The sequence below is a fragment of the Xenopus tropicalis genome, chromosome 7, assembly GCF_000004195.4.
Source record: "Xenopus tropicalis strain Nigerian chromosome 7, UCB_Xtro_10.0, whole genome shotgun sequence".
Classification (NCBI taxonomy): Eukaryota; Metazoa; Chordata; class Amphibia; order Anura; family Pipidae; genus Xenopus; species Xenopus tropicalis.
Window position 1 is genome coordinate 16,380,964 of NC_030683.2, and position 16,571 is coordinate 16,397,534.

General features: G+C 41.3%; 1 protein-coding gene across 1 annotated transcript; it reads left to right on the forward strand.

The window, feature by feature from the left end:
* The first annotated feature begins 2,448 nt into the window (after positions 1 to 2,448).
* Positions 2,449 to 8,018, forward strand: LOC101735301 (acrosin-binding protein-like). The gene is made up of 5 exons (XM_031906785.1): positions 2,449 to 3,413; positions 4,794 to 4,973; positions 6,561 to 6,728; positions 6,923 to 7,006; positions 7,571 to 8,018. The coding sequence occupies exons 1-5, from the start codon at positions 2,640 to 2,642 to the stop codon at positions 7,673 to 7,675; spliced, it is 1,311 nt and encodes a 436-aa protein (XP_031762645.1). The 5' UTR covers positions 2,449 to 2,639; the 3' UTR covers positions 7,676 to 8,018.
* Positions 8,019 to 16,571: the final 8,553 nt, after the last annotated feature.

The window sequence follows — 16,571 nt, forward strand, 5'->3', positions numbered from 1 at the left end:
TGGGTGTGATGAGCCCAGGATCCATCGTATTGATCTATGGGAAAATCATGGGGCTGAGCCTTAACCTTGATTTTTCTTAAAGGGGAACTATCACAAAAATAAAAATATTATTAAAACTTTATCTTACTGAAATAAGAAACATTCTAAATATCAAAAATTCTGTACAGGTATGGGACCCCTTATCCGGAAACCCATTATCCAGAAAGCTCAGAATTATGGAAAGGTCATCTCCCATAGACTCCATTTTAATCAAATAATTCACATTTTTAAAAATGATTTCCTTTTTCTCTGTAATAATAAAACAGTAACTTGTACTTGATCCCAACTAAGATATAATTACCCCTTATTGGGGGCAGAACAGCCCTATTGGGTTTATTTCATGGTTAAATGGTTCCCTTTACTCTGTAATAATAAAACAGTACCTGTACTTGATCCCAACTAAGATATAATTACCCCTTATTGGGGGCAGAACAGCCCTATTGGGTTTATTTCATGGTTAAATGATTCCCTTTTCTCTGTAATAATAAAACAGTACCTGTACTTGATCCCAACTAAGATATAATTACCCCTTATTGGGGGCAGAACAGCCCTATTGGGTTTATTTAATGGTTAAATGATTCCCTTTTCTCTGTAATAATAAAACAGTAACTTGTACTTGATCCCAACTAAGATATAATTACCCCTTATTGGGGGCAGAACAGCCCTATTGGGTTTATTTAATGGTAAAATGATTCCCTTTTCTCTGTAATAATAAAACAGTACCTGTACTTGATCCCAACTAAGATATAATTACCCCTTATTGGGGGCAGAACAGCCCTATTGGGTTTATTTCATGGTTAAATGATTCCCTTTTCTCTGTAATAATAAAACAGTACCTGTACTTGATCCCAACTAAGATATAATTAATTATTATTGGGGGCAAAACAATCCTATTGGGTTTAATTACTGTTTAAATATTTTTTTTTAGCAGACTTAAGGTAAGAGATCCGGATTACGGAAAGACCCCTTATCTGGAAAACCCCAGGTCCCGAGCATTCTGGATAATGGGTCCCATATCTGTACTGTTTTTGATATATCAATCAGAGATTGCTGAGAGGGGGGATAGTCCCTTAAACCGTGAAGTTAGAGTTAAACATGTGGGGAAGGGGAGATGTGGTTAGAAGTCCAGTGCCAGAAAGGTAGACATAATGGGGTATAATAGTATAAACTACCTACTGCATATATACTGTGTAATATATTTATATATTGAACAAATTAATAAATGCCATGTATAATCTTGGTATTTCCCAGGAACTGTGTGTACAGAGCTAATATATTACAGCCATTTTGATTCCTTCTGTGAGTTTGCCAAGTTTCGCTGTTTGAACAAACTGTATTATGTGAAGGTAAGAACATGGGCCTCATGTGATTGAGAATGTAGGGGCAATTTCTACCTTTATTTCCCACTCCACTTTATTTTTAAGCATAAAGGCATCTATATACAGGCTCAAAACGCATAAGGCTTTGGTTTCTATGGAAATTGGGTAATAAACGTTTCCAACATTCTACATTATGCTGCTTTTGTCTGTTTTTCCAGTTTAAGTGTCAACTTGACTATTTTAAGAGTTGCTATAGACATCAGTGAGAGGTGTGTTTTCAACATTTAAGCTATTTTGAAATTCAAGTTTTGTTTCGTTTTTGTTTTTTTTTTTTTTAAATGACTGAAATAATGTGATTTTCGAGAAGGCCAAGTTTTTGAGATTTTATTTTTTTTAACTATACAGAGTTCTAACTTAAAGGAGAAGAAAAGTAATTTTAGATTCGCCACCTAGAATGCTATATTTATTCTGCAGAAAGCTTTACCATACCTGAGTAAACAGCCCTAGAAACTCCCTCCCTTTGTTTAAGATAGCAGCTGCCATTTTAGCTTGGTCTCAGTAGCTTCCTGCTGCAGTTCTAGAGGCTGGTAGCATTGATCACACATTCTGATGGGAGGGAGAGTGAATTCTTATGGGAGGGGGGAGCAGGAGAAGGGAGAGAGGAGACTCAGGCCCCTGGAATGAAGTCAAAAAAAGTCAAGACAGTCTATGTCTCTTTTGATAGCTTTTCTGTAAGTGCTTATGGCTGTATTTACATAGACCTTTCTGATAAAGCTTGTTTAGTTTTTACCTTTCCTTCTTCTTTAGGGCTCTGGCACACAAGGAGATTTGTCGCCAGCGATTTTTAAAAGAGCGATTTGGCGAAAAGACGAACGACAAGACGCCAATGCTAAACCAATGGAAATCGCCAGCGTCAAAACATACGAGGCTACTTCAAATCGTCTGCTGTTTCAAATCGCACACAGACCCTTTTCTGAGCGACTTGAGTAAACATGTGGGGGGGGGTAACTGATGAGTGTACCATGGGTAGCAGATCGCCTGGAGCTCAACTCGCATGAAATCTCTTCGTGTGTATTGTCGTGGCGACTTGTCACCAAAGCGCCTGGGGGAAAAAACGCAGGCGACAAATTTCCTCGTGTGCCACAGCCCTTAAGTATTGAGTATCACCAACGGATAGAGGAACCCTATACAAATGGCAGAAGGAAGAGTGCTTGCAATGCTCTTTACATTGCATCAGATACAATTTGCAATTGCTGCCCTGTGTGTTTATGAAATGATATTATGCCCTTCCATGCAGCTCAACAGTCTGTCAACAGATCGCCACATTCAGGAGACCATATTTCATTTGGTCCATCCAAGTCAGATGAGAGCCCAACAACAATTAGTCAACCAACAACTTCTTTCCCTGAACATTCCACCATGGAGCTGGGATTTAAGAGTCTGGTGTCTGAAGACCCAAGGAGAAAAATGGAAACACCCAACCACCATGACTATGAAACAAATCAGATTGTTCAGGCTTCTACAGTAAAACCCAGACCAGCAGACACCAAAGTAGCAGAGGTATCAGAGACAACAGAAGCACAGAAGATAAAAGAAGCTGATATCATGGCAGTTCATGAACATGTTACTAGATCGCCTTCAGCACAGTCATCCCTCCCATCAGAATCCAAGCCAGATGGAACCTCCACAGTGATCAGTGAACTCATAACTCCATCTGAACCCGAGCGCAAACTATCACAGGATCTTGATTTTAAGACTGAAAAGCTGATCAAAGCTTTCTTCAACTTTAGTGGTAAGAAACCGGTTCTCAGAAATGATGAAAGCCCAAGTCACTATCCTACAGTAAATACTACAGAGAGTACTCAAGCCTCTATCATACCTACCAAAGCACCAAAAACCACAGCAGCAGGAACACCAGGGGCAATAGCGCTGAACGATCCTGAGGTTTTTAAATCATTATGTAAAATCCTTCTCTCTTTTTCCTGCATGGAACCTCCTCCAATCATTCAGCAGTGGAAAGAATTAGAGGAGAAATCACTCGGAGTCGGAAATATGGTAATGTTTGGAGCAGTCAATTCAATTCTGACATTTACAAATGCAAATAAATGAAAACGCTTTCCTGTCAGTTTGAATACATGTGATAAAATTTGGACTCTTCCATTTTAATTTCCATATAGCTGTCCCTAGGTTTTCATGAAAAAGTATTGATTGTGACTAATAACAGCCACAATGTTCTATGAGAATTACCTTAGAAATATTGTTTCAAAAGTATTATGTATAGTGTTTTCCAGAGCTCTTACTGGCATTTACTAGCCTAACTGGGAAGCATATTTATATATAAGTTCTCAAATGGAAGCAAAAAATCCATTGGAAATCCATTGGAAAGCTGAGAAATAAAAGGTTACATTTATTTAGAGATGCTTAGCACTACTCCAGTGGTTTGTTTCCATAGTACTTTACACTGGAAGTGGCAACTCCAAAGCTGCTACCCATGAAGCCCCCACACCCCCTTATGGGGCCCCCGCAGAAGATGGGGATCGGATCTGGGTTGGTGGGGTCAATGAGGAACAGGGCCTATCAGGATTTTTCCTGGTGCCCTGCTGGCCCAGTCTGACCCTGTGAGCACTGGAACGTTTTAACTGCAGTCTCTAAGGCAGTGATCTCCAACAAGTGGTTCGTGAGTAACATATTGCTCTCCAACCCCTCGGATGTTGCTTCCAGTGGCCTCAAAGTAGCTGCTTATTTTTCAATTTCTGGTTAGGAGGCAAGCTTTGGTTGCATAAAACCCAGTCTAAAGCTAAACAGAGCCTTCTGTAGGCTGCCAGTCCACATAGGGGCTACCAAATAGCCATTATAGCTCTTATTTGCACCCCCAGGAACTTTTTCATGCTGGTGTGGCTCACCAACACTTTTTCTATTTGAATGCGGCTCACAGGTATAAAAGGTTGGGCATCCCTGCTCTAAGGACATACTCCTGCTCCTGTTTGATTTTATTTGCACCTGATAAAGACCCTATAAGGGTCAAAACACATTGGGCTTATGCAATATTTGTTATATGATTTTTTGTGGAAAGCCATCTATTAGTAGCCTCCCCATACAAAAATGTCACCCTCCTCCCCCTCAGGGAAGGCTTTTAAAGGACATGGAAAGGCAAAGTCACTTGGGGGTGCCAAAATGTTGACAAGTGACTTTTCCTTGTCCTTTAATAGTGGCACAAATTATTCCTGTTTTAAGTTGGCATCATTGTTTCACAAAGAGCTGCGGTTGAGTGAAAATCGAGATTTTACTAATTTATAGGCCAGTTTTTGCCAAATGTATTTGTTTGAATATCACTTCTAGATTGAAATTTCAGTTGATTAGACACAATACTACAGGAATTTAATTTCTACTTCTACTAAGCCTATACTAGCATTAATGCTTTGATTTATTTTAAAGGTGTGTGACAGTTGGGGCCGCCAGCACATGGATATGTTTCCATTCTCTGCATTTTGTTCTCTGAAGGTGGAACAGTGTAAAGGATCTAAAGATTTGCTCAGGGTGCCCTGCACTAACCGAAACTACAAAACCTACTTGTCTCCTTCCATACCCCTGGACTCATGGACTCCAGGATATGAGGTACTGAATATAAGGAAGGTACAGATTATTGCATAGGGGGAGAGTGAGTTCTACAACATTTTTTTATGGACATGGAATTATGTTGGAGATAACAGATAAAAAAAACTGGGGACAGTGACACAAAGCTTCACTATAGGTGAAAGCAGTGTCAGAGGTGTCCAGGGCCCACTGGGGCTGCCATTTGGGGGCTGTCTACTCCCTACCCCAGTCTGGAGTTGCTACAGCCCCCTACCCTACCCTACATGTAACACATGTAGGGACCCATAGGGTTAAATGGCCCCTATGGTTTTAAATCCCTACACATTCAGAAGGGAATGTATCTAAGTGAGTTCATTAACATGTTTGCTATTGGCTAGCAGGTATGGTGACCACTTCCTGCCTCACTTTGGTATAGTGCTGGGAAAGGAGTGGCACTTCCTATTTGCTTCCACCTGACAGTGGGGATGGCTGCTGTGAGCCAAAGGCCCAGGCCTAGTTACAGTCTGGGAACAGGGCCCCGTGAATGAGGCATTAGATAGAGGCAGGTTTAGCTCCCTTTATAGTACCACTCTAGGGGTGTAAGGCAGTTAGGGCTGAGCTAGAAAGAGCAGGTCTGAGCATTGGACTGGCAGTTTTGGAGGTATCTCTCCCAGGCCATATTGCCTGTAGTGTAGGGATCCCAGTGGATAGGGAATCAGGATAGAGAATTCCCTGAGGGGATCCACTACAGGGTGTGTCACAGAGGTGAAGTACGATTCCTGCCAAGTCTGTACTCAGGGGAGTGTCAGTCTGTATCACACTCACATTTGCAAGAACCTCTGGCGCCCTCTGTTTTCAGTTTTCTGCTTAGCAGCAAGAGAGGTGTCGTTGCACAACACCCTCACCTTCCTCTTCCACTTAGCGAAGGCCCATTCTGGGTGAGAGAGTACAGTGTAACCCATGTTCTACTGGTACTACTCTGGGAAAGCAGCTATTGAGCTGAAATAGAGGTTACACACACTTACTCTTTGCGGCAAAATGTTATTGTGAGGGGGAGAAGGCCCCTCCAGGTTTTTTCCAGTGCCCCGCTGGGCCAGTCTGACCCTGGGTAAAAGTAACACTGCACCCTTAGTGAAATCATATCCACCAGGTGCAGCTATTTGTTAGGCTGCCATCTTGACACTAATTGCCAAATAATATTGTAGTGCATAGGGGTGTGGGCCTATGGCAAGGATTCACTGGAAAAACTGAGTATAATGAGCCCCAGTGGCAGTGTATTTTTTACAAAAGAGCAGATCAGCCCTGGGGTAAAAAATCTAAACATTTTATTTAATGAGGTGTCTAACAAATTGTCATCACCCAGTGAACATGATTTATTTTTGTCCATTCAGCCACCACTAGACTGACAGGTCTGCTCACAGAAATTGTCATAGGTGACAATGAGGCAGAAAAATTAAAAAAAGGGTATCAGTGCACAGGGTACTGCGGTTAAAGGCAGTAAGGGGATTAGGCCACTCCTTAGGGTGTCAGCCTGGTGGTAGTGCCACTAAATTGCAAGTGACAGTAAGATACATGCCGATGGTATGTCCATTTTGTGGCCGACACACTTTAACTTTTCTTCCTGTACAGATTACAACGACGGACACAGAATTTTTTGCTGGGCTCCCAGAGTATTCAGGTCACAGTTCTGTATTTTGGTGCGCTCGCCTAGCTCTCTCTGGCTGCCAGGATCTGGCCGTGTCCCGATGGCTTAGTGCCGAGTATGCTGCCTATCAGATGGGAGACTTCCCAGACCAGGTAAGACGAGATCAAGCTGGACACAGATTAATATGTAATAAAAGACAGGATTTTAGATTTCTTTCTTTCTTTTTTCCAAACTGTTCCGACCAGATTTATCATGTGGATCAGAGTACAAATCTAAATGCAGTAAAAAAAATCTCAAATGTTATGTACTGATACTGATTTTCCTCTTTTTCTGGGTTAATTCACAGATCTGTGACAGTGAAGATTCCATGTATCCCACATACTGCGCATTCAAGAGCAGACAGTGCCTAATGAAAAAGTATAACCAAAAAGTAAGTGATCTGTTCCCAGCAGTGGCGTAATTATAAAGGGAGCAGACCCCATGGTCGTAGTGGGGCCTAGGGTGGCCCACCGTGGGGCCTGCTCCCTATATAGTTAAGAAATTAAAGAAAATAGTTTAAAACATCCTCCCTCCCCAGCCGCACTCTTACCCGAGGGCAGGGAGTGGGGGACACTGACGGGCTGGGACACAGGCAGGCAGTGGGCAGGTTGGGGTGCCTAGTAAGAGTTCTGGGCCCCTCTAAAGATTTTTTTGTGGGGGGCCCAGGGCAGACTTGTTTTGCTACTGGTTCCCAGAACTGTTAATAATGCATAGACTCTATAAAGCATTTGTCAGTTCTATATAAATAAAGAGTAATAATTATAGTGTACAATAAATTGCACTATGGAGTATTTGTATAGACACTGCCTAGCCATAGGCCATTGAGCCCACTGATTTGTATCTCACTGACCAACCAGCCCCTGAACGTCACATGCAGACACAGACATTCATTTTCACAGAATATGAAACCAACAACATGCCTGTAAATCTGTACCCGTTCCCCTTTCTGTTGCAGCTGTACAGAACCGGTTGTTTCCAGGAACAAAAATACACCAAGTTCAGTGAGGAAGAGGCAGAGGAATTAGTCCAGAGTTGGATAAACAAATATGATTTTTCTTAAAGATACAAACTCCGTCTGTATACCCCTACCAGGGCAAGCATCAGTGTGGGCAGCAATGCTGTCATGGGTCCTGTTGATAAATGGCGTCCAGACTACCACTAAAGGGCAAGGGTTACCCACAAAAGGGGTAGCATTCAGACATGAACAGTCAGAACATCAGTGTGTCCCCCCCAAAAAGCAACAGACATAAGAAATAATTATTCAATAACAGACTTAAACAAGTGGACCACTGAAAGCCTTACAAATATGGGCCTTGCCCAGAGGTGCATCTATTGCTGCTGTCTGCCTCAAAAATGTACTTTTGACACTGAAACAGACTAATAAACACCTATTAAACCATAAATATTGTGTTATATTTAAAATGTTTTCTTTTTTTAAGGATTATGGAATATTAAAGTGGTGGTTCACCTTCGTATTAACAGTCAGTGATAGACAGTGATATTCTGAGACAATTTGCAACTGGTCTAACTTTTTTATTTTTTTGTTGGTTTTTTTGGCAGCTCTCCAGTTTGGTATTTCAGCAGCTATCTGGTTGCCAAGGTCTTATTAACCCTAGCAACCAGGCAGTGATTTGAATGAGAAACTGGAATATGAAAAGGTGAAGGACTGAATAGAAAAATAAGTAGTAAAAAGTAACAATAGCAATAAAATTGCTGCTTCGGAGAACAATAGATTTTTGTGTGCCAGGGTCAGTGACCCCCACCTGAAAGCTAGAAAGAGGTAGAAAAAAGAGGCAAATAATAAAAAAAAACTATAATAATGAAGACCAATAGCAAAGTTGTTACTGAACTTACTGTAGGTTTGGTGTTACAGTTGTACTTTCAATGCTACATCATTGTTTATTTTCTATTTGGAAATTGCCATTTTTACATCTTATATCGGTTATAGGTTGTTTCGTATGTAAATCTGCATATTCATTGTATGCATCCATTTATTGTACAGCGCTATGGGATATGTTGGCGCTTTATAAATGTTTGCAACGCAAAGAACATGGAGCAGCAGCTGGATCTGGAGAGTTGGGAACATTTTTATTGAGCAAAATTGGTTTAAAAATACAACCTAGATGTGGTTGGACTACAGCTCCCAGCTCCTAGCATGCCTTTATAATACACTGGGATTTGTAGTCCAGCAACAACTGTGTAAAGTGCAGTGCAGCAGTGTTTGGGTCCCTTGTACTGACTAAACTTAAGGTGGCCATACACGCACCGATATTATCGTACGAAACCTCGTTTCGTACGATAATCGGTGCGTGTATGGCATGTCAGCGAGCCGACCGATATCGCAGGAAGCTGCTGAAATCGGTCGGCTCGCCGATCGGCCAAGTTAGAAAATTTTGATCGGGCGCCATAGAAGGCGCCTGACCAAAATTCTCCCTTCAGAGCTGAATCGGCAGAAGGAGGTAGAAATCCTATTGTTTCTACCTCCTTACCTGCCGATTCAGCCCTGAATGGTGTGTGGCGGATCTGACGATGTTTCGTGCGACCGACGGTCGTACGAAACATCGTGAGATCGCCACGTGTATGGCCAGCTATAGATTTGTAATTGCAATGCCACCAAAAAAAGAGCCGTAATATTTTCTGATTTTACCAGAGATATTTTCTGACCAAGGGGCCCCTCAGAGGCTGGGGGCTCAACTCAGCCTTTGGAAAGTACATCTAAAATAAACAAAATAACCATGCAAATACCAATAGCAACGCACACATGGGGCAGATCTCCACAATGAGGCCAATTTAATACCTATCACTGCACACATAATCAGGGCAGTAGGGAGTCCAAATTAGTGGTTTCCCTGTGGCCCCTCCCTTTAGGTCTGGACTGGATTTTAAAATAGGACCTGGCATTTCAAGAATAGTGTATCTATGGCTTCTTCCCCCAGGATCCCTTGCCTGCCTCCCCTAAGCACCCACTGTAAATAACGTGCACTCGGATTGAATCACAACCCACCCCTGCCATTAAAATGCATAGACGTGTCACTGGAATCCTCAGAAGCTGCTGTATTTGTAGATTGTAAGCTCTTTTGGGCAGGGCCCTATTCACCTCTTGTATCGGTTATTGATTGCTTTATATGTTACTCTGTATGTCCAATGTATGGAACCCACTTATTGTACAGCGCTGCGGGATATGTTGGTGCTTTATAAATAAATGTTAATAATAATAGCATAGATTTCATTATTATTTGCAATTGCAACTGTTAACTCTACATTATATTGCTAATGATTGCTGCTAATTGCCAATTAACAGGCCTGTTCTATATTCTGGTCAACCTGCCAGATCTGTATAACTGTATTGTTATATCGCCATTATTGACCTATTGAATGCCTGTCATGACTAATATGCATAAAATACCAATAAAAATCTAAGTTACAAAAAAATAATAATAGCATAGAGCGCTGTCAGGAGGTGTGGCCAATACAGAACTGGCATGTGACTGGGACGGAACAATGTATGACCAAGACACGCCTGTTTTGTAACAGGTATCCATGGTGGCATCTCTTACTCTGCTGTGGAGAAAAAGCTGTATGGCATAGTATTATGTAGGGAGGCTGGGGATACCTATCCCATTCTCTGCATTAAGCCGCCCATATATAAGGTGCTTACTTGGTTCCTTTGGGCACATATATGGGGCCTAACAACAGGCGTGCCCAATAATAATTGGCCAAATATTAGCCAACTCACTCTGTGAGGAGCACCATGTATCTGCTCTGTGCTGTTTCTGTGTAGGGAGTGGGAGCCGCCCATACATAAGGTGCTTACTTGGTTCCTTTGGGCACATATATGGGGCCTTACAACAGGCGTGCCCTATAATAATTGGCCAAATATTGGCCAACTTACTCTGTGAGGAGCACCATGTATCTGCTCTGTGCTGTTTCTGTGTAGGGAGTGGGAGCCGCCCATACATAAGGTGCTTACTTGGTTCCTTTGGGCACATATATGGGGCCTAACAACAGGCGTGCCCTATAATAATTGGCCAAATATTAGCCAACTCACTCTGTGAGGAGCACCATGTATCTGCTCTGTGCTGTTTCTGTGTAGGGAGTGGGAGCCGCCCATACATGAGGTGCTTACTTGTTCCTTTGGGCACATATATGGGGCCTAACAACAGGCGTGCCCAATAATAATTGGCCAAATATTGGCCAGCTCACTCTGTGAGGAGCACCATGTATCTGCTCTGTGCTGTTTCTGTGTAGGGAGTGGGAGCCGCCCATACATAAGGTGCTTACTTGTTCCTTTGGGCACATATATGGGGCCTAACAACAGGCGTGCCCTATAATAATTGGCCAAATATTAGCCAACTCACTCTGTGAGGAGCACCATGTATCTGCTCTGTGCTGTTTCTGTGTAGGGAGTGGGAGCCGCCCATACATGAGGTGCTTACTTGTTCCTTTGGGCACATATATGGGGCCTAACAACAGGCGTGCCCAATAATAATTGGCCAAATATTGGCCAGCTCACTCTGTGAGGAGCACCATGTATCTGCTCTGTGCTGTTTCTGTGTAGGGAGTGGGAGCCGCCCATACATAAGGTGCTTACTTGGTTCCTTTGGGCACATATATGGGGCCTAACAACAGGCGTGCCCTTTAATAATTGGCCAAATATTGGCCAGCTCACTCTGTGAGGAGCACCATGTATCTGCTCTGTACTGTTTCTGTGTAGGGAGTGGGAGGAGCTTCCACCTCTGAGATCTGACAGGAAGGCAGAAAGGCCTGAGGGAAAGGGGAAGGGCAGGCAGAGAGGAGTGATTCTAATACCTGAGGGGATGTGTGAAGTAACTAAGAAACCCTTGGGGCAGCAAAGTGCGTTCTTATCAGAGTAAGGAAGGGAAAGCAGCCTATGAAAGGGCTCTGGAAACCCAAAGGGAGTTCTTTTCAGGACTGAAGGATGTTGCACTTTAGTGAGGGCCGGCAGACTGTAGGGCACATTCACTTACCTACACACAGAGTGCAAAGTGGCATTTTAAGCATGGCTTGTATATTCTTTTTCAGAATTCAAACATCATTGCAGAAATATACGGGCAATTCCCGACAGCACTGCACTGCGCCTACCTCTATTGTATGTGATTCACCTAAATGTATGCAACTGTGTCTGTGCAAGCCCCATTACCCACAAAAAGTCTGTCTTTGCTAATTATTCAAACTAATATGCTTTTAAAACAATACCCATATACTCTGTGCAATAAAAAAAAACTTTAATTTGGTGGTGCAATGAAAAATACATAAGTATGTATACTCCCATTAATATCCATATAATAAATAGAGCCGTGTTCACCAGTCTGTAAAACTTGGTGCAACATAAGGAGGTTCAGCATTTGCCAAACCAATATGGCGCCTGAACCGGTAGCTATGGAAACCCTCTTCTCTTGTACATTACCTTTAATCCTAAACATACTGGCAATTATATTAATATCAGGGTCTTTGACTGAATCTATATAGTAAAATGTCCCCTTTTGCGCAACTACTGTGCAACTATTATACCTCCAGTTTGATGTGCCCATTGTGGTCCCTATCATGTATACTGGAGGTTCTATTTAAAAAGGTTGTTTATGTTTTATGTTTATTGTTAACCCCTCAGCTTAGTGGGAGTTTGAGATTGAATAAGATTGAAGGGTGATTCCTCTTTTTAAAGGACATAGGCGTGTGTCAGTATAAAGGCAAATGTGCAGACTTTACTGTGTTTTCTGCTAGATAAGGCAAGGTTTTCTGATTATTTTCATTGAACTAAGCCCCTGTCAGTTTTATTTACAGTGTAATGGTATGTAATTTATAGTTCTAAGCACCAATGCCTTTAGTGTGACAGTAGGAATTCCATTTCATATCAAAACAGGCACTCCGGGGCACATTTATAATAAGGCACCTGTGGGCCTCTGCCTAGGCTGTCCCGCCTACTTTTATTATTTAAAAAAATGCCCCCCCCAGCCTCCGTGATTGAGCTATGGGGTTGCGGGCTCTGCAGAAGTGTGTACGATGCATGTGACGTCATAGGCACAACCTATGGGCATGTAACCCCTATTTGTTCATGGAGGAGCCAAATAAGGGCTGTGATTGGCTATTAGGGGCCTCTATGCACCCTATCAGGCTTACAGGAGGCTTTATTTGGTAGTAACTCTTGTTTTTATTCAACCAAAACTTGCCCCCAAGTCAGGAATTAAAAAATAACTCCCTGGTTTGGGGGCACTGAGAGCAACATCCATGGGGTTGGGGAGCAGCATGTTGCCCCTGAGCCACTGGTTGGGGATCACTACTATATACCAATAAGGCACAGAATGCTAATATCAGACTAGGTCCATGGGTCCTTGCCCAATAACAAGAAGATATAGGAAATGGTAGGGTTTATAGCCACAAGGGCATATTAACCCTATGAGTCCCTACAGGCATATTTAGAACTGTTGCCTATGGCCGCACCGGACCTAAATAAACCGTTGCAGACATTACTATGTTCTATTGAGTTGATCAGATTGAAAACCTCTGTAGTATTCAGGGACAGTTATTTCCAAACAATGACAATCTTTAGACATGGTTGCTAGGTGACAGTCAATGTGATGTCATCATGCTGGCTAAGTGCTTAGTGAGATCACAGATTCAGTTCAGTTGAACATCAACATGGCAAGACTGCAGACCTTACTGGGTCTACTGCTAGGTATGGTGGGATTATTTTATTTATTCCTATTAATATTTAACTGGTCAAATTTAATTTTCTAGAGAAAATGCAACATTTAGCAAGTTCAGCCTATGACCAGTCAATCAAATCAGTAGCAGTTGGAAAGTCAGAGTTTTGGCTTCTCAGACTTTTTATAATGAATGCTCGCCTTTATGATTTAACCCCCTACTGACAACACTGTAACGGAAAGATATTTTCAACATGGATAAATAAGGCCCGTCAGTTATTACCCTTGTGCCACCATTTAGTTTATAGTGCCAATACTCATAGCATCAGTAGGAATTCCATTTCAAATAAACACAGATATTATTATATTCTACTGAGTTGGTGATGTTGTAAACCTATGCAGTTTTCAGGGATAGCTTTTATAAAGACAATAGGGGAATTCACAGAAGTGCAGATAGCTGTTTTTTTTTTTTAGTAAAAGTGGTGGTAAAACTGGTATAAAACACTTTCTCCATATTTACAAGCAAATCTGCCTGAATTCTGACTCAATCACCAATTTTCAAACAATGACAATCCTTAGACACAGTTGCTAGGAGACAGCCATTGTGATGTCATCATGCTGGCTAAGTGCTTAGGGAGATCACAAATTCAGTTCAGTTGAATATCAACATGGCAAGACTGCAGACCTTACTGGGTCTACTGCTAGGTATGGTGGGATTGTTTTATTTATTCCTATTAATATTTTACTGGTCAAATTTAATTTTCTAGAGAAAATGCAACATTTAGCAAGTTCAGCCTATGACCAGTCAATCAAATCAGTAGCAGTTGGAAAGTCACAGTTTTGGCATCTCAGACTTTTTATAATGAATGCTTGCCTTTATGATTTAACCCCCTACTGACAACACTGTAACGGAAAGATATTTTCAACACGGATAAATAAGGCCCCGTCAGTTATTATACTTGTGCCACCATTTAGTTTATAGTGCCAACACTTATAGCATCAGTAGGAATTCCATTTCAAATAAACACAGATATTATTATATTCTACTGAGTTGGTCATATTGGAAACCTATGCAGTTTTCAGGGATAGCTTTTTTAAAGACAATGGGGGAATTCACAAAAATGCAGATAGCAGCAGCACAGAAGTGGTGGTAAAACTGGTGTAAAACAGTTTCTCCATAATCACAAACAGAATCTGCCTAAATTCTGACTCAATCGCTACTTTTCATTTTTTCGTGAAATAAATTTACCCCTTATTGGGGGCAGAACAGCCCTATTGGGTTTATTTAATGGTTAAATGATTCCCTTTTCTCTGTAAAAATAAAACAGTACGTGTACTTGATCCCAACTAAGATATAATTACCCCTTATTGGGGGCAGAACAGCCCTATTGGGTTTATTTCATGGTTAAATGATTCCCTTTTCTCTGTAATAATAAAACAGTACAGTACAGTACAGTATATCTCAGTTGATCCCAACTGAGATATAATTAATCCTTATTTAATGGTTAAATGATTCCCTTTTCTCTGTAATAATAAAACAGTACCTGTACTTGATCCCAACTAAGATATAATTACCCCTTATTGGGGGTAGAACAGCCCTATTGGGTTTATTTAATGGTTAAATGATTCCCTTTTCTCTGTAATAATAAAACAGTACCTGTACTTGATCCCAACTAAGATATAATTACCCCTTATTGGGGGCAGAACAGCCCTATTGGGTTTATTTCATGATTAAATGATTCCCTTTTCTCTGTAATAATAAAACAGTACCTGTACTTGATCCCAACTAAGATATAATTACCCCTTATTGGGGGCAGAACAGCCCTATTGTGTTTATTTAATGGTTAAATGATTCCCTTTTCTCTGTAATAATAAAACAGTACAGTACAGTATATCTCAGTTGATCCCAACTGAGATATAATTAATCCTTATTTAATGGTTAAATGATTCCCTTTTCTCTGTAATAATAAAACAGTACCTGTACTTGATCCCAACTAAGATATAATTACCCCTTATTGGGGGCAGAACAGCCCTATTGTGTTTATTTAATGGTTAAATGATTCCCTTTTCTCTGTAATAATAAAACAGTACCTGTACTTGATCCCAACTGAGATATAATTAATCCTTATAGGTAAAACAATCCTATTGGGTTTAATTACTGTTTAAATAATGTTTTTAGTAGATTTAAGGTAGGAGATCTGAATTACAGAAAGACACCTTATCCAGAAAACCCCAGGTCCTGAGCATTCTGGATAATGGGTCCCATACCTGTATATCGTTAAAACGACATAAAAATGACACAAAAACAACATTTTAAACAACATTTTTTCCCAGTATCCATAAAAATGGATTAAACCTCAGTGAAACTTTTTCCCCTGAGTCAGATCAAGTCTCAGCTTATCTGCTCTGTTTTGTTTTCCCAAATCAGCCTATTGTCAGGGGACAAGTTTCCATCTAACCCTAGAACAATAGGTGCAAAATTAAACAGTTCAGAAGTAAAAGAGACCATCAATAATTATCAAAGTACGATAATGAGTAAGTGCCCTACAAGGCACGAAACGCATTTGGCTGCTCTCTTCTTTTTGTCCTAAGAAATGATTAATTAAATTTTACTTAACACTACTTTGATAATTATTGATGGTCTCGTTTGCTTCTGAACTGTTTAATTGGCTCTTCCTGCCCTTGACTGAGGGCTTACGCAAATTGTACCATGTTCTACTCCATCACACTATATTTTCTCATTTTTGTTTTTGAGCAGTATATATATACCATCTAACAATTTAGTAATAGGTGCAAAATGCACAATTTTAGAAATGAAAAAATTTAACTCACATTTGCATTATTCTGCTAGTTTTAGCATAATGAATGAGGCATTAATAGAATTTTGAGTGAATATATTGTAAAAAAAAAAATATTTAAAGGGGAAGTAAAACCTCCCTGGCAAATTTTTAGTTTTAGTACTAATACACAGCCCCTCCCCAACATGTCACTGACACAGTCTGTGCCCCCATATCATACCCAGAAATACAGAGCTGCTCAGCAGTGTTGCCCACCACCTTTAGCCACTGTGTCACTTCTGGGGCCCCTGCGCCCCCCAATAGGCCCCAGCTGCAGCCTCCATACCCCCCTGCAGGGGCCCCCACCACCAGTCTGACCCCTCTTTCCCCTAGGGAAAGGGAGACCAGGGGCGAGGATTGGGTCTGGGCTGCCGGGGCCCACCGGGTTTTTTCTGGGTGCTCTGGCGTCCCAGTCCGACCCTGCTGATGGTACTAAAACTTGAAAAATTCCAGGAGG